This window comes from Syngnathus leptorhynchus, chromosome 5, assembly GCF_054491065.1.
Source record: "Syngnathus leptorhynchus isolate UIUO chromosome 5, UIUO_Slep, whole genome shotgun sequence".
Classification (NCBI taxonomy): Eukaryota; Metazoa; Chordata; class Actinopteri; order Syngnathiformes; family Syngnathidae; genus Syngnathus; species Syngnathus leptorhynchus.
In genome coordinates, this window is record NC_141199.1 from 6,484,518 (window position 1) to 6,506,305 (window position 21,788).

Here is a 21,788-nt window from a genome sequence, read left to right on the forward strand (position 1 = left end):
CTGACGGATGTAATAAGATTCACATTGCGAGTACTAACAATTTCTACTAACAGTGGTTAACAAATGTGTGTTTTTTATTTAATCTCAAATGAGACTTTTTAGATAAATTTTTGGGCTGATTCTGAAACTGCCTCTAGCACATCATCTTTCCGTAATAATAATATTAATAATAATAATAATATATATACTAATAATGAAATAATAATAATAATAATAATAATAATAATAATTGTTATTATTATTATTATTTTAGAATTAGGGGTTTTGGGACCCATAAAGAATTAAATAAAAATTAGATGTTGACCAGTGTAATTTGTATTTTTATGTGGTCACACTGTAAAAGAGTTTTGTGGTGTTAGTGGCAACAGCAATAAAAGTGACATACATAATTGTCAACGGGCAACATCCTACACTTTGCAAGGTTGAATTAACAGAGCCTATTGTGCATCATTACAAACCAGAGAAAACTGGATGCTTCTGTCCATCAACACAGTTGAAATGGATCGCGCGCCACTTTCTGCATTGTAGTAGTCTGCTGGCTATTGCTTCACCTCTGCTTTCCCGATTATTGTGAAGGGGAGAGAATAACATTAGAGACACAATCAAACACGGGCATCAGAGTTGTCTCCGGTGCCTGCAGAATGCAGTGTTATCAGAAATGTCCTACCCACAGGCAAAGTTATTCTTTCAAGTCACTTTGGCTTTGAGTCACAAACAACAAAAAGGACACTAGCCTCAACATCTTCAGAGATTTATGCTTCAACATTCAGACAAGACAAATTAGTATGATCTATTGAAATTGAGAAATACATTCCATGAAAAATACTACAAAAGTAACTTCAACATAAAATCATATTACAATTTAAAAAACGTTTTAAACACCAGAAAAAAAGTCTTCAAAAGTGAATGACACGAGGAGCCTTTTAGCCATTCTGAACACAGTGGCACTATTGTCACAATGCAGTGACAAGATCCAAAAGCCTTGCCTCTTGGTATATTTGAAAGGGCCCTACGAATTCTAATGACATTATCTGCCCAAGCAGCCTCTCTTAGGTTGCGATGACTCAGATGTTAGGTGCTGAGATGTCTCACCATTAACTGAGCATTAACTGAGAGTTGCAATCAGCACCTTTGTTTGGCCTGGTTTAGTGGCAGAGATTCTGTAATGTATTCCCCAAAACACAAAACAATGGTGAGGAAAATTAGTGGAACAGATTTTGGTTGCTCTCTGATGTGAGAAATTTAAGCCAATAATTAAAAAAAAAATGTTGTTTCCATTGCCATAAAAAAAATCCTAGAATCAATTACGGTTCTTTAAATCCTGAAAATATCATTGGTTACAGAAACATATTCTATATTTATTACAATTAAATGAACTACAATTTGCAATACAAAATTGATCACAATACAATCCAACACCTCATTAACTACGGCTCGTTGCTTATTTGTCGAGGACATTCATCAAAAACAGCACAGTCAACAAAAAATTCTAAGCAATGGAATAAATTACGGTATTTTCTGGACTATAAGCCACACCTGATTATAAACCGCACCAGGTAAAATTAGAGAAAAATCTTGTTTGTGTTACAGTTTTGTTCATATACATATGAACCGCACCGGACTATAAGCCACAGTTGTTTTAATGTTTAACTAGAATTTGTAAGAGAATATACATAAAAAAGAATGTCAGGAAAGAGGTGGTTCTTTGGGGACGCATACGTTTTATTAACAGAACGCTTATTGACAGAGATGAAGGAGCTCTGCAAACATACAAACGTGTAAATCTCAGTCTCGACCATAATAAACTTAACGTGCAGGGAACACACAATTAATATGAAATACAATGGGACCACTTACAGGGGTAAAGTTGGCGATGCGATACGAGCTACACATAAAGCTCCGGAGAGGACATGACCCGGAAAAAAAATAATGAAAATGTTGACGCAACAAGATGTCATCAACAATAGCCCAGTGCCCTCTAGTGGCCGGAGGAAACTTCTACAGTACATGAGCAGCTCTATTTCCTTCGTTAAGAGCCAAATCGACTTTAACTTAAAAGCGGCATCATGAGCATTTCTTTTGTCGCCCATAATGAGGGTTCATGTATAAAAGCTTCCTTTCTCCAGTAATGGCCGTCTTGATCCCGTTCTGTCTCTTGTTCGTGTCAATTGTGCGGCACTATTTGCTTGGCGGACGGACATGCGATCAACACGCCACTCTTCTCCCCCGTGATCTTGTGTCTGGTCACATAGCCCTACTCCGATAAAAGCGGTGCCGCACAACAGAGGTCCACAACCTTCTTACTAACGAATGTATAAGTGTATTAGACAGCACAAAAATCACAAAACAACAATAGATACGCCACGACAGACTACAAGTCGCAGGGTTCAAAGCTTGTGCAAAGTAGCGCCTTATAGTCCAAAAAATGCAGTTGATTTTGATGTTGCTGTGTCAGTAGTATTCCTTATCTGACGCCGCGACAGACTACAAGTCGCAGGGTTCAAAGCTTGTGCAAAGTAGCGCCTTATAGTCCAGAAAATACAGTTGATTTTGATGTTGCTGTGTCAGTAGTATTCCTTATCTGACGCCCAATCTCCTAAAAGATGCAGAGCACTTGACTCTAATTTCACATCACTGTCTGCACGTGACCTTTGCACGTCTTCCTTTGTGGACCCTCCCACTGGATAAGACAGCAAATCAACACCAATTAACCCTTGCCCGCCCACTAGCTGGGGAGTGGAAGTGATAATGACAGGTTTTTTTTTTTTTTTTTTACACAAAGCTTCTGTCATGGGGGACACTTTCTTCAGGGCTGCCTGACAATCAAATGTAAAGATCCAGTCCACCCGTGTACACAATAGAGGACTATTTTGATTTCCAGGATTGATAGTGTACTCTAACATGTTATAACATATTCAGGTAGCACAGTGGGACACTGTCAAAGGTCACTTCTGACAGTACTCTTCCCAACAGATTCACAGTATATTTGGTTCTGCCAGGCCTGACCAGCTTCCTTCCTTATGATTGAGACCAACGCACCAAGAGGTGATCAGTTGACAACTTTGCCCCTCTCTCAATGGCATGCAAAAAACAATAGATGTCCGGAACAAGCGCATGGGTGTGATAATCTGCAAGTTTTTAGTTGAGAGTGGGGTGGGGCGGGTTCAGACGAATTATTTGAGAAGTTACTGTCTATATCTAGCTGTCATGTGTTAGATTGAATGTCAATTTATATCATGTGGATGCCCCCTGGAATACTTTGAACGACAGGGGTGGGGATGTATGAAAGTGGATAAATCCCCCTCAGGTGAATGCTTGATGCCACCTCCACCTAGACTAGAAGGTATGTTTTCTTGCATGCTAATTCCTCGATCTGACCACGAATGGTTTCATTCACTCGTTTGAGTGGGCATGGCAAATTAGTCATGGATTCATAATTTGTTGACTCGAATGAGATAGTGTATCATCAACGGACCTGCCACTTTGTTTACCTGATAACTGTTAAGTCCGGCGCACACAAGGCACCATTGGCGCCTGTCGCCATTGGGGCCCGATGCCATTGGCCTTCTAATACTAGGGTACTTTTTGAGTGCTGATGTCGCTGGCGCTTTTGGTGTGAGGATGGAAAATATATCGATTCATTTTCTGAACTGCTTCTCCTCACGAGGGTCACAGGTGTGCATTGCAGTAATGACCAGAGGTGGGAATATCTGTCCCAGTGACGGAACTGTCAGTCCCTATCCGGGTCAAGTGCTGATTGAACTCTCAGTCCATTAGACGGACCGCTTCAGCTCACTAACATACATAGAACACCCACCGTTAAAACTGCTGGGTTAAAAATTGCACCAACCCAGGAAGTACGCTTAATTTGACCTAACATTCTGTGGTTTAGCAAGAAATAACCAAAAATTGCTTTTTTTTAGACAGCTCAAATTGGGTTGTTTTTCATGCGATTAATTGCCTCAATTTGCAAATCTCAAGTACTAAGCACTATTAGCCTGACAGAAAAAAATAGCATATCGTCTTGAAAGTCTCTGAAAACATTATACCGAAGACATGAAATCAGATAAAACAGGAACTCAGATTTTCGGGATTGAGGTTAGCCTGACTGCTCACTGCCGCACTTTTTTTTTTTTTGGGAAGGAAGGAAAAACAGAAAGTCTGCCATTTTAACTAAGATTTATTACTGATCATTGGATTCAGAAGCGATTCCATTTTAAATTCTACACCCTGGATATGAATTTTAAATGAATTTCATTTAGTTTTTCTTCATGATGCAAATGACCGCATGTATCTTATTGCTAATTTAGTTGAGCTGTTTGCTCTGAAAGCAACAAATTATAAATTTTTGGGAAACTTGTCAATATCAAAGAAAGAGGACCGTGCCACAATTTCAGTGCATTTACCATTAAAAGTAAAGCCTCATCTCTCAAGAATGACTGTGTACTTTAGTGTACATCGGTAAACGAATGTGTTACAGACTGAATGTGTATATCAGGGCTCATTCATGAACTAAAAGAAGAAGTAATGAATAATTTGGTGAAAAAATAATTAACATTTTATTCAGTACAGTTAAAATGTTCTCATTGTCAGCCTTTCTCGTCACTATATAACATAGATTTCCTAGCATTTTTCACAAGGATGTTAGTCACTTAACATAAGTACTAAGATACGACAAGCACTCCTATGAAAAGCAGATTGGAAGACAGGACACTACTCTACCCACACAACGGCCCAAAGTTCTTTGAAGAAAAATCTTTGGACTTGAAAAAGTAAAATACCAGGAAACAATCTTCAGATGATGACACATCAAATATTCCCCGAGTTGTGGGTGGATGTTTATATAAGTCCTGTCCATCTGGGAAAAAGATCTTCACGCTGCTTTGTTTCTTTTTCTGTGGTAAGATGCTGGGGGGTGGGGGGTAAGAGCGAAGAACATAAAAAAACTTTAAATGCAACACCTTTTTCGCCTCTCTCTCTCTCTTTTTTTGTCTCAATTCCCAACATGACTGTGTTGGCGAGCTCGTGGTATGCAACAAGATGAAAAGTACAGGCCATCCCTTTGAAATCCTCCTCAAGTCAAAATTACCATTTCATTTCAACTCCAGCCAGGAAACGGAAAGCGGGGCCACTGCTAAGTGCTTTGGGCATATTGTTTGTAAACTTTGGAGGAACATTGTTGCCTGGGAAAATGTGTTGTGTGGGTGGTGGAAGTAAGCAGTTGGAGCAACCACAAAGGGAGAGATCAGGCCTATTTTCTCCGTAGGAGGCGCACATTAAAGTGAAAATAATGTTCATTATTACAGAAAAACAACATTACCCTTCAGTGCTCATAATAGCATGCCGTTTAACTGGCAACAGTTGCCTCTAAAGCTACAGAGTCAAGCAGTTGACCCTATTCGAGGAGCTGAACAGTTATTTCTCATGCTTTAATTAGTCCACTTTCAGTATTACAGGGACCATTATCTGAGCTGGGGGTAGATCTATTTTCCATGGTGGTCACATTAAAGCATTGTATTGTTTTATTTAGTTGGCTTTATTGACCTCTCAACTGCTCAAGGTGGCATTATTGTTTATGTATATGACCAATATACATAATATACACAATTATACCAAGTGACCTTGTAAAAATCACAAGCGCTACATATCAAAGGGTCTAAAATTGGTTTCCTAATGAATCTACACACCCTTGTTTGGCACCAATCAGGTTGGAAATTCAATTTGCGCTTTTTAAACAGAGCAGGGGTGCTATTTATATTGTTCAATTATTAGAAACAGGAACTCAGAGGAAAAAAAGTTGTTAAGACGTTCCCTCAGCTTTCAGATGCTGGGGGAGTGCCTACTGAATGTTTTGCAGCCGTAAACATGTATCCACTTCAAAGCTTCTGGTGCCTGGGATATATCTCACCCAGTCGTCACTGGCCATTTCTATGCCATGAAGAGTCGATACTCATCTCTGGAGCCAGCAGGCTAGCAGACTTGTGGACACCATGGACCATGGGGGTCATCAAATATGTGACCACCTCACTCTGTGTTGTTGTGTGTGAGTCCAGATGACAGTACCACTGACAGATGCTGGCGTTTCAATAATGACACAGAGCTACTCTGTAAGTTATGGCGTCCAGGCAAGATGATTTTTTTAAAATTATTATTAAAGGGACCATTTGCTGGCTACAGTAATTGCACGTTGTAGTATTGGAAATCGTGTTTTTAGTAAAGATTGATAAACTTGTGGGGGAGGGTCAACTCCTGTAAGAATGCACTGTTGCATGCCTTCATTTTAACCACAACAACAAAAAATCCAGATAATTGAATGGTTGAAAAAGCAAAACTCTCATTTTACCGGTCGATCTATGTTCCTGCCCTCACCTATGGTTAAGATCCCGGATACAAGCCGCTAAAATTCGTTTCCTCCGCAGGGTATGTGGGCTCTCCCTTAGAGATAGGGTTAGAAGCTCAGTCATCCGGGAAGTCGAGCTGCTGCTTCTCTGCGTAGAGAGAAAACAGATGAGGTGGCTTGGGCATTTGATTAGGATGCCTCCTGGACTCCTCTCTGGTAAGGAGTTCCAGGTATGTCCCACCGGAAGGGGGCTCAGGGGACAGTTCAGGGTGTCCCCTGCCTACTGCTCGAAGTCAACAGGGGTAGGCACCAGCGTGCCCGCGGCCCTCGTGAGGATGAGCGGTTCAGATAATGCACAAGGGTCAAACTCAAGGCCAGATCCATCCTTGAGTCAGATCCGTCTGTCACATCATTTTACGTGGCATGTGAAAGCAATTTATGTCTTTCAAGTTTGATGACCCTCAAACAATAATTGAACAAATGTATTGGTCTGATTTTACAAGCTTGTAGTCTATATATTTTTTTGTGTGTAATACATTTATCCTCCTTTCACTGCTGCATCATCCTGTTCATGTGCTTGGCCAATCACAAGCCTAAAACAAATGCAAATACACTATCTACTCAGCTTTGTACTTTATAACTTTCATGTAATTCATGTCCAAGATTCAACAAAACAGTCTGCTGGTTCTGTTGATTGTATAGGCTAGATCTTTTTTTGTTTTATCAACACCTCACTCAATGTTTGACCTCTATTTTTACTGGCACACGACAAATATTGTTGTAAAGAAGGGCCGCTTAGTGCAGTTGGTTGTCATTAGGGACAATAAGTTTTACCTTAGCTTCCTTTGTTGTTGTGCATGGCGGCGGTGTCTTTGGAAGGCCCATTTCTGAGCTGCAAAGAAAATGCAAAAACACAAAGGACGAGTTTGTGAGAATTGTAGAAACGGAGATATGACAGTCGGTGGGGTAGAGAAACAAATAAGAAGACCTACCAGATGGAAACAAAAGGGATTTTGTGACTAGATCATTTTACAGGAAGCACACGCTCTGATAATTTAGCCACTGACCTCTTGTATACAGGCGTGTGGGGGGCGGAGACGACAAGAGCTCTGTTGGCCCCATCTGCATGTCTTGTCCCGGGTTATGTGACCATGTGCAGCAGCTGGCCCCACGCCAGCACCCAACACCCCTTTGTGGTGGCCACAGTGGCCGGTTGGATCTGCCTTTGATCCTAAGCCAACTATTCATCTCTACAGGAAGAGGAAGAGCAAAAAAAAAAAGATAAACAGAAAAAAGAGGGAGGGGGAGGAGGAATAAAAGTCAACCTCTACTGCCAATTATTGGAGAAACATCAAGGTCTTTCCTGCCTCTGTAAAAAGAGAGAGCAAAGAAGAGGGGGTGCTGTTTGATGGTTTGATTGAGGATAGTGGCGAGGCTGGCCGAGGTTGAAGCTGCTGAACTGGATGTGATCATTGCTGTGAAGAGGTTTTGCATGTCTGCTATGACACATTTTGGCTGTTTTTATTTTTGCCACGATGCCCTTATTTAGGGCAATGCGGTGCAGCGATCAGCACCTCACAGTTCTGAGGTTGGAGGTTTGAATTTGGGCTGCAGCCTTCCTGTGCGCAGCATACCAATCGTGATTATTAGTGGTTAAGGAGGCCAATAACTTATATTTTAAGATGATGAATAAAGGAAAGTGTTGGCATCATTTTTACAAACACAACACTTAAATTAATTTTAATGCCAAAAGGGCATGAGTTTATTAAACACCTCATTTTTTAATGTCATTCATTCATTCATTCATTCATTTATTAACAAACGATATCTTTATTTTAAAATTACACCAAAAAGTACTTGGTCAGCAGCATTTCTTGTCAAATTCTATGAAAATTTTAACAAATCAATACCACCTGATACTTTATGAAGTAAATATAATTTAAGTGTTAATCTTTTTACACAACCTTGTTAAAGCTCTAAAACTAAGTGCAGCATGTCTTCTAAAGTTAACTAAAAGTGCAGGAAGTTCTTGAAGTGAGCAGCATCTCTTGTAAAAGTAATTGCTCCATAAGAGAGATGCACTCAACTGTTATCATGTCTCTGCTCCTCGGGTGGCCCCGATCGCCACGCGGAGTGGAACTCATCCATGCCTCCCTCTCCTTGTAGCTTCACGTCACATTGTTTGTTGTCATGGTGTCAGTTAGTGTCACTGACTAGTGTCTCGCCCCTCCCTGCCTGTGTCTACCCGTGATCATTGTAATCGCCGTCATCTGCCTCTCGTTACCAGTTTTGTATTTAAGTCCTGTCTGTGTGTCACTCCCGGTAGGATTGTCCTGTTAGTCAGTCCTGTTGTCCTCCCTGTTGTCCTCCCTGTTGTCCTCCCTGTTGTCCTCCCTGTTGTCCTCCCTGTTGTCCTCCCTGTTGTCCTCCCTGTTGTCCTCCCTGTTTGCTCCTCCTTGTTTTCCTGTTTGCCAGGTTGTTCCTGCCTGTTTGCCTCCCAGTTTGCCCTGCTATGTCCTCCTGCCTGTTTGTCACCCTCATCCTCTCCTCCACCACCCTTTTCCCTTCAATAATCTCTGGTCCAAGCTGCATTTGGTCGCCCTGCTTCATTCTACAAGTGACAGCTGTATCAGCGGTAAAATGACAGTTTTAAATTGATCACAAATAAGGCTGATGCCGATAATCGCCCAAATGCCTAATATCGGTCCAAAAATCGGCCCGGCCGACAATCGTTCATGATGAATAAACACAACCACACGCATACACCACCCCCAAATTACCCCAAAATGCTGATGCACAAGTCCTCTGATGTAAAACTACCTCAAACTAACGGCACCCAGCATTATAAGAAAGAGCGATGCCATACAAGACTTTACCGGAACTTTGTCACACGGCTGAGTACATACATATAGACCAGGGGTTTTCAACTGGTTTTGTCCAAGGGACCATGATTATAACCAAGAAGCAACTCGAGGACCACTGCTTTGGCAGAATATTATTTTGTTTTGCACCGAAGGAGGATATACCTATACAGGTTATATACGTGCATCTGTATGTTTATTTTTGTATTTTTATTTTTGGCCTCTTCGTTACCTTATCGTGGTGGAGGGCTTTGCGTGTCCTAATAATCCTAGAGCCAAGCTGTCTGGGTCACCCATGGCAAAAGAGTCCTAGGTGAGGGGCAAGACAAAGCACGGCTCATACATCACTTATGGTGACTGACAAAAATTGACTCAGTTCTTCTTTGCTCAGACGCAGGTTATCGGGGCCCACTCTGGAGCCAGGCCTGGAGGTGGGGCTCGAATGCAAGTGCCTGGTGGCCGGGCCTTCACCTATGGGTCCCGGACGGGCACAGCCCAAAAAGGCAAAGTAGGTCCTCTTTCCACCAGGCTCACCACCTCGGCCAAAGGGGTCGGGTGCAGAGGGAGCTGGGCAGCAGCCAAAGGCGGGACCCTTGCGGTCCAATCTCTGGCTACAGAAGCTGGCTCTAGGGACATGGAATGTCACTTCTCTGGCAGGAAAGGAGCCCGAGCTGGTGTGAAAGGCAGAAAAGTTCAGATTAGATATAATTGGACTTGCCTCCACACACATCTTGGGTTCTGGTACAAGACCTTGAGAGGGGCTGAACTCTTATCAACTCTGGAGTTGCCCATGGTGAGACGCGCTGAACAGGTGTGGGCATACACATTGGGGTTCAACCCGGTGAACGAGAGGGTAGCCTCCCTCAGGTGCGAGAATGGGTCCTGACTGTTGTTTGTGTGTATGCACCAAATGGCAGCTCAGAGTACCCACGCGTTTAGGAGTCCTTGGAAGAAGTTCTGGAGAGCGCTCCTTCTGGGGACTCCATCGTTCTGCTGGGTGACTTCAATGCTCACATGGGCAATGACAGCGGGACCTGGAAGGAACGCCCCCCCCCCCCCCCCCCCCCCGATCAGAACCAGAGTGGTGTTCTATTACTGGACTTCTGTGCTCGACATGAGACATCATCCGTGAGGGACTCGGAGTCGAGCCGCTGCTTCTCCACGTTGAGAGGAGCCAGATGAGGTGGCTCGGGCATCTCATTAGGATGCCTCCTGGACGCCTCCCCGGGGAAGTGTTCCGGGCATGACCCACTGGCAGGAGAACCCAGGAACGACACAGGATGTGCTGGAGAGACTATGTCTCTCGGCTGGCCTGAGAAGGCCTGAGGATCCCTGGGATGAGCTGGATGAAGCTCCGTTCCTCCTAAAGCTGCTGCCCCTGCGACCCGACCCCGGATAAGTGGTAGAAGATGCATGGCTGGATAAACATCCATCCATTTGGGAATTTCGGCTACATTTGACATAATTTGGATGGGTAATGATTAACAAAATTAACTGGAAAATAAATCATGTCTAAATGATAAAACAATTTTATTTTTAAAAATGTTACAATTATTTCCCTTTTACAATTTTGCGGACCACCTGAATTACCGCTACAAACCGCTAGAGGGCCGCGAACATCTGGTTGACAATCCCTGTTATAGACCATTCTGTTCATAATATCAGCTGACTGGTGAAAGATAGAATAAACCAAGGACAGGAAACCTACACAGTAACTTTGGGAATATACAAAGAGCTTAAGTCAAGGTTTGAACCAAAGCCTTTGTGTTCTAAGGCAAAAGTGCTTGCTCTTACCATACAATTGTTGAGACAAATCTAACTTCTGAATTCATAAGAAATTACAATAAATGGGCAAGCAGCCATTACATTAGAATCCAGCCAGTCAGACATATATCTGGCGGAATGAATACTGCATTCACCATTTTTATACTTTTCGTCTTCCTTCGTCCTTGAGGACAAAGAAAAACAACAGACAATAGCGCACGCATTGATCACCAAGGACGCGACTCTATTGTTTTGCCTCTTTGAGCCTCTCCTTCTTTTCGCTGTTATCATTTTCCTTTTGTGGTCATTTTTCCTGCATCTCTTGAGACCGTCCTCGCTAAAAATTAAATGTACAAGCTGAACTGAAATATTAACTAAATCGAAGTCATTTGTCTCTGTCCTTTGTTGTGAGCCATGTGAGTTATTTTTCTTATTCTTGCTTCGCTATAGTTTCTGAACAGACAGTAAAACAAATGATATACAGACCGTTGATGTTTCACTGTAACGGAATACAATTAAATACACATGCACACACACATACATATACAGTAGATTCTAACCTTGTTCTGTTTGCTTTTAGGTTCTCTGAAAATGGGTTATGTTATAAAAAAGGCAGCAAACGGATTTAAAAAAAGTGTTATAACCCCTCCGTGAGTCGTCACTTTATGGTTGTGGAGGGGTTTACGTGCCCCTATGATCCTAGGAGCCATGTTGTCTGGGGCTTCATGCCCCTGGTAGGGACACCCATGGCAAAGATGGTCCTAGATGAGGGGCCAGAAAAAGCACGGCTCAAAGAACACTTGTGGTGACTGGCAAAAATTGACTCAGTTCTTTGCCCGGACGCGGGTCACCGGGGCCTTCCTCTGTAGCCAGGCCTGACGGTGGGTCTTGAAGATGAGCGCCTGGTGGCCGGGCCTTCGCCCATGGGGCCCGGCCGGGCACAGCCCGAAAATAAAACATGAGTCCCCCTTCCCATGGGCTCACCACCACCTGTAGGAGGGGCCAAAGGGGTCGGATGCAAAGCGAGCTGGGCGGCGGCCAAAGACCTTGGTGGTCCGATTCCTGGGTGCAGAAGCTGGCTCTTGCGACATGGAATGTCACCTCTCTGGCTGGAAAGAAGCCCGAGCTGGTGTGTGAGGCAGAAAAGTTCCGACTAGACATAGTTAGACTTGCTTCCACACATAGTTTGGGCTCTTGTACAAGCCCTCTCGAGAGGGGCTGGACTCTCTTCCACTCTGAAGTTGCCCACGGTGAGAGATGTCGAGCAGGTGTGGGCATACTTATTGCCCCCCGGCTGGGCCCCTGCACATTGGGGTTCACCCCGGTGAACAAGAGGGTAGCCTCCCTCCGGGTGGGGGGGACGGGTCCCAACTGTTGTTTGTGCCTATGCACCGAACAGCAGCTCAGAGTACCCATCATTTTTGGGGTTCTTAGAAGAAGTGCTGGAGAGCGCTTCTTCTGGGGACTCTATCATTCTACTGGGTGACTTCAATGCTCACGTGGGCTATGACAGTGATTGGGAGGCACGCCTCCCCCAATCTGAACCCCAGCGGTGTTCTATTGTTGGACTTCTGTGCTCGACACGGATTGTCAATAATGAACACCATGTTCAAACATAAGGGTGTCCATGTGTGCACTTGGAACCGGGACACCCTAGGCCGCAGTTCGATGATCGACTTTGTATTCATGTCATCGGATTTGCAGCTGCATGTTTTGGACACTTGGGTGAAGAGAGGGGTTGCTGAGGCAAAAACCCGGGCGTGAGAGAAGTTTAGCGAGGCCATGGAGAATGACTTCCGGACGGCTTCGAGGAAATTCTGGTCTACCATCCGGCGTCTCAGGAGGGGGAAGCAATACACCGTCAACACTGTTTACAGTGGAGATGGCGTGCTGCTGACCTCGACTCGGGACGTCGTGAGTTGGTGGGGAGAATACTTCGAAGACCTCCACAATTCCACCGACACACCTTCCATTGTGGAAGCAGGGCCTGGAGACTCTGAGGTGAACTCGCCCAGAGTTCTCAAAGGCTCTGGATGTTGTGGGGCTATGCTGGCTGACACTCCTCTATAACATTGCATGGACATCGGGGACGGTGACTCTGGATTGGCAAACTGGGGTGGCGGTTCCCCTCTTTAAGAAGGGGGACCGTAGGGTGTGTTCCAACTACAGAGGAATTACACTCCTCAGCCTCCCTGGTAAGGTCTATTCAGGGGTGCTGGAGAGGAGAGTCCTAAAGGGGGTTGAACCTCGGATTCAGGAGGAGCAGTGTGGCTTTCGTCCTGGCCGTGGAACAGTGGACTACCTCTACACCCTTGGCAGGATCGTCGAGGGGGCATGGGAGCTCGCTCAACCAGTCCACGTGTGTTTTGTGGACTTGGAGAAGGCATTCGATCTTGTCCCTCTGGAACTTCTGTGGAGGGTGCTTTGGGAGTATGGGGTGCCGAGCCAACTGATAAGGGTGGTTCGGTCCCTGTATCAACGATGCCAGAGTTTGGTCCGCATTTCCGGCAGTAATTCGGATTTGTTCCCAGTGAGGGTTGGACTCCGCCAAGGCTGCCTTTTGTCACCGATTCTGCTCATAACTTTTATGGACAGAATTTCTAGGCGTAACCAAGGCGTTGATGGTGTCCGGTCTGGGGACCTCAGCATTGCGTCTCTGCTTTTTGCAGACGACGTGGTGCTGTTGGCTTCTTCAAGCCATTATCTCCAGCTCCCACTGGAGCGGTTCGCAGCTGAGTGTGAAGTGGTACATCCAAATCCGAGTCCTTGATCCTCGGTCGGAAAAGGGTGGAATGCCCTCCCCGGATTGGGGATGAAATCCTGCCCCAAGTGGAGGAGTTCAAGCATCTTTTTTAAAGTCAAAGTCAGTCTACTTTATTGTCAGTTTCTTCACATGTTAAGACACACAAAGAGATCGAAATTACATTTCCCACCGTCCCACGGTGACTAGACACATTACACAACACATACAAGCAAATAGCACAAAGAGTAAAGACGGATAGACAAGAGCGATGAATAAGTAATCAGCAAATAACCCAATAAATAAACAATAAATAAATAAATAGACAAGCGTGCATACAGCAGACAGCCAGAATATAGCGCAAAAGAACAGGACGTTATGCAGCCGAGGGTGGAGGGGTAAGAGAATTCAGGATCCTGACAGCTTGGAGTATGAAGCTGTTGGTGAGACTGGTGGTGCAGGAGCGCAGGCATCTGTACCTCTTCCCAGAGGGCAGAAGATCAAACAAAGAGTGAGCGGGGTGACTCACATCACACACAATCGCGGTCGCCTTGCGGGTGAGACGGGAGGTGTAAATGTCCTTCAGGGAGGGGAGTGAAGCCCCAATGATCTTACTAGCTGTGTTCACTATGCGCTGCAGGGCCTTCATGTTGTATTCAGTGCAGCCACCACCCCACACAGCGATACAACTGGAGAGGACGCTCTCAATGGTGCCACGGTAGAATGTGGTCATAATGACAGGAGGATCACTGGCTCGCCTAAGTTTCCGCAGAAAGTACAGGCGGCGCTGAGCTTTTGTCGCCAGCGACGCAGCGTTGGTGGTCCAAGAGAGGTTCTCACTGATGTGCACCCCCAGGAATTTGGTGCTGCTCACTCTCTCCACCACAGCACCGTCGATGGTCAGCGGCAGGTGTTGGGTGTGACCCTTCCGGAAGTCAACAACAATCTCCTTGGTCTTGCTGACGTTCAGCAGGAGGTTGTTGTCCCTGCACCACGTGGCCAGAAGGTCGATCTCCGACCTGTATTGAGTCTCGTCACCCCCGGTGATGAAACCCACCACAGTCGTGTCGTCGGCATATTTCAGCACACGGTTGCTGCTGTAGGTTGCGGTACACTCATGCAGGGTGAAAAGCAGCGGACTGAGCACGCAGCCTTGAGGGGCCCCCGCGCTCAGCGTGATGCTGCCGGAGATATTGTCGCTAACACGCACTACCTAAGGCCTCTGACAGAGGAAGTCCAGTAGCCAGTTGCAAAGGTAGGAACTGAGGCCCGGCTTGTCGAGTTTGCAGATGAGACGCTGTGGAACAATGGTGTTGAATGCAAAACTGAAGTCCACAAACAGCAATCTCACATACGAGTCTCTGTTCTCCAGGTGGGTAAGTGCAGAGTGGAGGGCAGAGCAGACGGCATCCCCAGAGGACCGATTGGCTTGGTACGCAAACTGGAAGGGGTCTATGGTGGGGGGAAGAACAGATCTGACGTGCGCCAGGACAAGCCGCTCAAAGCACTTCATGACGATGGGTGTCAGTGCCACAGGGCGGTAGTCATTGAAGCAGGAAGGAGCAGGATTTTTTGGCACAGGTATGATGGTGGCAGCCTTGAAACATGACGGGATGATGGCCTGCTGCAGGGAAATGTTAAAGATGTGAAGACATCCATCAGCTCCTTAGCGCAGTCCTTCAGCGCTCGACCGGGGATGTTGTCCGGGCCCGCCGCCTTACGGGTGTTGATAGCGGCAAGCGTCCTCCTCACGCTAACGGCAGAGAGGCACGGGGGCTGCTCGTTCGAAGGGGGAGGGGTCTTTAGCAAGTGCTGTTCTGAGCGTCGAAGCGAGCAAAGAAACGGTTCAGTTCGTTGAGCAGAGGGACGTCGCCCTCACAGCTGTGCGGCGCGGCCTTGTAGTTCGTGATGGTCTGAATGCCTTGCCACAGGCTCCGAACATCCCTGCTGTCTTTGAAGTGGGCGGTAATCTTGGAAGAGAATGCCTTTTCGCTTCCTTGATGCCCCAGGACAGGTTCGCCCTAGCCGATCTTAGGCCTGCTTCATCTTGGGGTCTTGTTCACGAGTAGGGCAGGATGGAGTGCGAGATCGAAAGGCGGCTCGATGCAGCATCGGCAGTAATGCGGACTCTGTACCGGTCCGTCGTGGTGAAGAGAGAGCTGAGCCAAAAGGCAAAGCTCTCAATTTACCGGTCGATCTACACTCCTACCCTCACCTATGGTCACGAGCTATGGGTCGTGACCGAAAGAATGAGATCCTGGATACAAGTGGCCGAAATGAGTTTCCTCTGCAGGGTGTCCGGGTTCTCCCTTAGAGATAAGGTGAGAAGCTCGGTCATTTGGGAGAGACTCGGAGTAGAGCCGCTGCTCTTCCACGTTCAGAGGAGCCAGATGAGGTGACTAGGGCATCTCATCAGGATGCCTCCTGGACGCCTCCTTGCGGAGGAATTCTGGGGATGTCCCACCGGTAGGAGACCCCGTGGACGACCCAGGACGTGCTGGAGAGACTATGTCTCTCAGCTGGTCTGGGAACGCCTTGGGATCCCCCGGGATGAGTTGGATGAAGTGGCTGAGGAAAGGGAAATCTGGGAGTCCCTCGTAGAGCTGCTGCCCCCGCGACCCGACCCCGGATAAGTGGAAGAAGATGGATGGATGGGTGGTTATAAGCTGAAGATCATTGTGTAAACGGCCATTAGAAATCACGCTATAAACCTGTCTAACAATGCAAAGAAAGAAAAACAGTTTAATAGACATCATAGAAGTCAAAAAAATCATTTTACCAACAACTCAAGATGAACACACACACATACAGATGCTAGACTTACTGCTGTGCATATGTTCAAATAAACACACACACACACACACACACACACACACACACACACACACACACACACACACACACACACACACACACACACACACACACACACAAACACACCCATCCACTTCCCATAAGCCATAACGATATGATTGTAGGAACATCTTTGATCTTTTTTTCCTTTTCAATGTGATAGGCTGTTGGTACACATAATCCATGACTGACATAATATGATTTGGTAGTATCGCTAAACGGCAGAGAAAACCAGCTGACAGAAATTAATAAGGTAGCAAAGTAATGAGCACGAGGACGGTTTGGAAGAAGATAGTGGAGGTGGTAGTCTAACCTGGCAGGAGACCATACAGATCATCAAATTATCTTTTTAGGCATATTGTCACGGTAAAACTCACTGAGCCCAATCCAGCAAACCATACAGATCATCAAATTATCTTTTTAAGCATACTGCCATGATAAAACCCACTGAGCTCAATTTTCAGCTGCTCACCACACTAGTCTGTCATCTGCAGTTGTTTGTCAAAAACAAAAAACAATGTCAGTAAACTTGTTGCGACCTTCTCGTCTGATTTTAGTTCAGCCCAGATGTGGAGTTGAAAGGGTTCCAATTGACACTAGTCCACATGAGGCCTCTTGAATTGAACTCAGCAGGCCCAAGTTTGCTCAAAAACTGATTGCAGCACACTGGCCGAAAAACTAAAACTGCAGCTGGTGTCAAGGAGAAGTGTACATGAAGATATGCACGTAGCTAGTCTCAAAGCGACACACTAGAAACAACCATCTGATTCTATGCAATCAACGCGATTGTTGCAAATATACTCACATCGGTGTCACAATACCGCTGAAGTTGAATGCCAAGTTATACAAAAATTATACAAAACCAACTATGGGCTGTTAATGGGTAAAAGCATATGAAAATAATTTTGTTCTGTATGTGATTGTAGTTTTCCAAGCATCGAGCCTTTCTTCACTTTATGCTCCACATCATAAAAGTGAACTTCAAGCGTTTTGTGTTTTACACTTGTATGACTCCCTTTATTCCTCATTTCATGAGAGCGAGAGAGAGACGGGGGATGCAATACAGAAGCTTATCCTCTCAGAATTGTTTTACACTTTGGGAAAAAACATTGACAGCTTTATTTCAGACTGACATCCTGTACCTACAGTAATCATAATTAATTAAGGATACATAATTTTATCACCGTACTTTCCAGACTATAAGCCACACCTGAATATAAACCACACCAGCTAAAATTAGGAGGAAAATCCCGTTTTGTTCATATATAAACCGCACCGGACTATTTCGCATTTTTCATATCTATTACCTGTATAACCACAACAAATCATTTTTCAATATCATAAAAATCATGAAAAATCCACACATAAACCACACTTAACTATATGCCGCAGGGTTCAAATATTGTGGAAAAAGTAGCGTTTCATAGTCTGGAAATTATGGAAATTTGGTTGAAATTATTTAAAAGAATATATTGAAGATTCTTTGCACATTGTCAATATTCCACACCTCACTCTCACCTTTTGTCTTCTATACAGATAGGTCTGGGCTGTGACCTTGGAAACGCACGCACGCACACACACACACACACACACACACACACACACACACACACACACACACACACACACACACACACACACACACACACCTCAGATTTCCATCTGCTTGCACTTACATTGATGTTCGTCTTACGTTCTCTCGCTCACTTGTCTCTCTTGGTCCTTAGTTCTCTTCCTCCCTTTGTTGTCCGCGTTGTTTTTTCCATGTCTTTGAAACTTAAAAATATCCCACCCGATTGTGTTCTGTACATTTTGTTACCATGGTGATTGCCACATAGAGCAAGCAGAGCAAGAGGAAGCATGTGTTTGCGTATATAATGTGTGTTCATGTGCCAATTGTGCTATCAGCTATGCACAGCCACTCTATGAGTCTTATGCAAGAAACCACAATTAAAAAGAAAAACACCCACCATCCTGTCACTCTTAGTTTGTCTACTCTTTTTATGCTTGTCATCTTTCTCAAATTCCCTCCTGACTCTCCTTCATCCTTAACTTTCTCCACTAACCCGTTCTCGAAATATCATCCATCACTTGCTGCTACACCTCAAGGTGACAAGGAAGGTAGCAAAATAGGAAGGAAGAAAAAGAACACCTCAGGAGAGAAACAACTTGTGTCTTGAACTGAATATTATTACTGTGACATTTAGGTGCCCTCAAACAGAAAAGAACTATTCACTAAGCATTTTGTCCCAAGCACTTTTAAAAATGTGGCATTCACCAACATCTGTGGTTTTGTGATGACCCCCCCCATATTTAATTTTATGTGATTCTATAGGATAATATATTTGTATTTGAATACCAATATATACTCGTTTATTTTTTTTATTTCATTTTTATTTATTTAGTTTTGATCTAGGAATTTGTTTAGGAATTCTGTGACTAAACATAAAATACATTTCTGTGATTAAGGGCGAAGTAAATAAACTTGACTTGACATCAATGAATCGTGAAGGTATTTCATTTTTTACGCATACATAATTGCAGCAGTAGTTCATTTAAAATTTTGGATTTTAAAACAGAAGAATCATGTTCTGAGTACCTCTTGAGCCATTTAAGGTTCCTTTGAGCCAGGCAACGTATCACCAAATGAAGAGATGGAGTATTATTGTTCTCTCCTTTCACTCTTACGTTTCACTACATGTGTGGTGAGGTCTGGTTCTCTGTGTAGTGGGCAACACAACAGCAAAGCAGTGTCACGATAAGGCATGTCCATAGCCTGGCCTAAATTCAATTTTAGTCAAATTTATCTATGCAGTCCTTAATCACAGAAACATCTCAAAGGGCTTCACATACCCACAGTTCACAGCCACAGGAAAGCAAGGAAAAACTAAAATAAATAAATAAATAAATAAATAAATAAAAAACTAGGGAAAAACGAGAAACCTTGAGAAGGGGCTGTAGATGGGGTGGATCGCCCTTTTAGTACGATCAGACTGCAATGGATGTGGAATGGGCAACATTTAACAAGTAATGTACTAAAAGCAATAAATGCGGCCCGTGTTTAAATTTGGTCCACAGCCTCTGGCAGAAAATAAATAATGTTTGATTTGTCAACACTGTTGACCACAATAGAAAAAGTAAATTAAAATATACATTATATTTCACCAGAAGGTGGCAGCAGACCTGTGGCCGCGCTCTTGCATGCTTTCGGAAATACGCTCCGAGCGCGTTTTGCCTCTCCGAACACTCAAAGCAGTGTTAGGTGCTAGATTGAACCCGTCGCCGAGTGACCCATGAGTGGCCCTTTCCAGCCTGTTTCTAAAATGGAGACTGTAGCGAAGAAAAGGAAAGTTGACACCGAAGACCACCGTTTTCAAGACAAGCGGAAAGTGTAAATGTTTAAACTACGACAAAGTGACAAACGCCGTGAAAAATTAAAGATGCTGGACGCTAGGTGGTCAGCCCCCACGCATTTTCACCAAATCTGGTTCTCTTGGCAAAACGTTTGGGCAACCCTTGGTCATGATCCTGTTTTCTTTTTTTCTGAGATAGTTGGCTATTCGCTCAGTTTTTTTTGGGGGGGGGTTATTTACCCAGATGCCAAACAATCTGTTGCTGTCTGATGCATCTGCATCACGTGGGGCTCCTACTGGTCATCTGCGCGGGGTTGCTATCACATCCAGCGCATGATCCCACACCGCCTTGTTACTGTCGAACCTCCTTCAAGATTTAATGCCAAATGACTACTTATGCCTTTGGAGCTCTGGTCTGCAGGAATCTGATGATGTGCTTTTTTTTGTCTAAAATCTTGTTTGGATTCTGAACTGTGAAACCTTAGGCAATTGACTCTTCAATTTACTAATATGGTTTAGTTGTAATGAGTGGTTTGTACTTTGACTACTTTTATAGTAAGGCTTTTTATATGTTTAAAATATTGCATGTGGTATGTTGACATGTAAAAACAAGCTGCGTCAAATCAAGGAGAAAAACATTGTGCTTGAGAGAAAAAGGATTGCTTCTGCAACTTGACAGAGAAACAGTGGGTGAGATGTGTTTTCTTATTAGATTCTTCCGTAAGAGTCCTTTGTTTGTTTGTTTTGTAATTACCTCTTCTGGAGACTGACAAGAAACAAAGAGATGTGTGGGTTGGATTGGGTGACATCAAGACGTATGATGGTTTAGGCGGAGGTGAGCCACACATACACATTAGCATGCGCACAGATACACACGCGACACACGAGTTAAAACTCTTATCAGGAGTTTTAAAATAAAGCTGCATCCATCCTCAGCTAGCTGATAAACTTGTCTTCTGCCCCCAAATCAAATTCCCACACAGAACTGCAGTCACAGTTTCTGATACCTTAGAGTAACCTCTCTTTCTCCTTCAGCAACCAATCCCCTCAAACAAACTTGTCTAATGAAAATACATTCCTGAGTTTGGCCGATTTAGCAGATTTCACCTCACATTCTCATTTCTCCTTTGCACTCAGCGTTTGTGTGTGTGTGTGTGTGTGTGTTTGTATTAATGTGAGCATGGGTGTCTGCTGTGGCTCTGTGTGTGTGTGTAGACCTTGTAGTAGCCCATATAAAGAAATGCTGACGTTGGAGCACAGAGTATTTCTGTGTGCATTCTAGGAATGAGGTTTTCACGGTATCGCCAAACAGCTTAGTGACAGTTCGAAAGAGTTAGAAATGAGCTATAAGAAGAAAGTCATCTGGATTTGGCGTAGAAGCTAGGTGATGATAGAGGGATAGAAAATAAGTCAAGCATGCTGAGAGAAACTAACGATTCAAAGTTACTTTGTGCACTGCATCTTCTCCATCGTCATTAACCAAAATGAAGATGGTATCCCCACTCCACAAATTTAGAATTCTGTGAACCCACTCTCATTTATGGATCATGCAAAAAAAAAAAAAACTGACGCAGATTATTTCACAGTAAAATAGGCTGATGTCGGTGACATAGGCCTTCAAAACAACAGATGGAAAATTTGCCCACAGACACTTCCGAACCATAATAGTCCAAAGACGCAGATGTTCTTGTCCATGAGTACAATAATGATGATGGAAACTCTTATGCCGCTTTTCCATTAGCAACAATCAGCCCCACGCCACACCACTCCACTATGCCCAGCACCACAGCACATGGCCTCTGCTGCTTTTCCATTACAACATGAGCATGGCAGGATGGGGGCAGATTAACTCTGCTGTGCAAGCTTGCGTTGTATTA

At 44.4% G+C, this 21,788-nt stretch overlaps 1 protein-coding gene across 6 annotated transcripts in view; it reads right to left on the reverse strand.

Annotated features, from left to right (window-relative positions):
- LOC147056571 (uncharacterized) overlaps positions 1 to 21,788 on the reverse strand; it is a 96,384-nt gene that overhangs the window by 13,673 nt on the left and 60,923 nt on the right. For 4 of the 6 annotated variants that reach the window (XM_085912931.1, XM_085912930.1, XM_085912935.1 and 1 more), the window contains 3 exons: positions 7,408 to 7,590; positions 7,175 to 7,232; positions 6,370 to 6,483 (listed from right to left, as the gene is read on the reverse strand). In XM_085912931.1, the coding sequence (XP_085769057.1) occupies positions 6,370 to 6,483; positions 7,175 to 7,232; positions 7,408 to 7,590 (355 nt within the window). Of the gene's footprint in view, positions 1 to 4,575; positions 4,909 to 6,369; positions 6,484 to 7,174; positions 7,233 to 7,407; positions 7,591 to 21,788 lie in introns of those variants that run through there. The other 2 variants (XM_085912932.1, XM_085912933.1) reach the window with 2 other exon arrangements.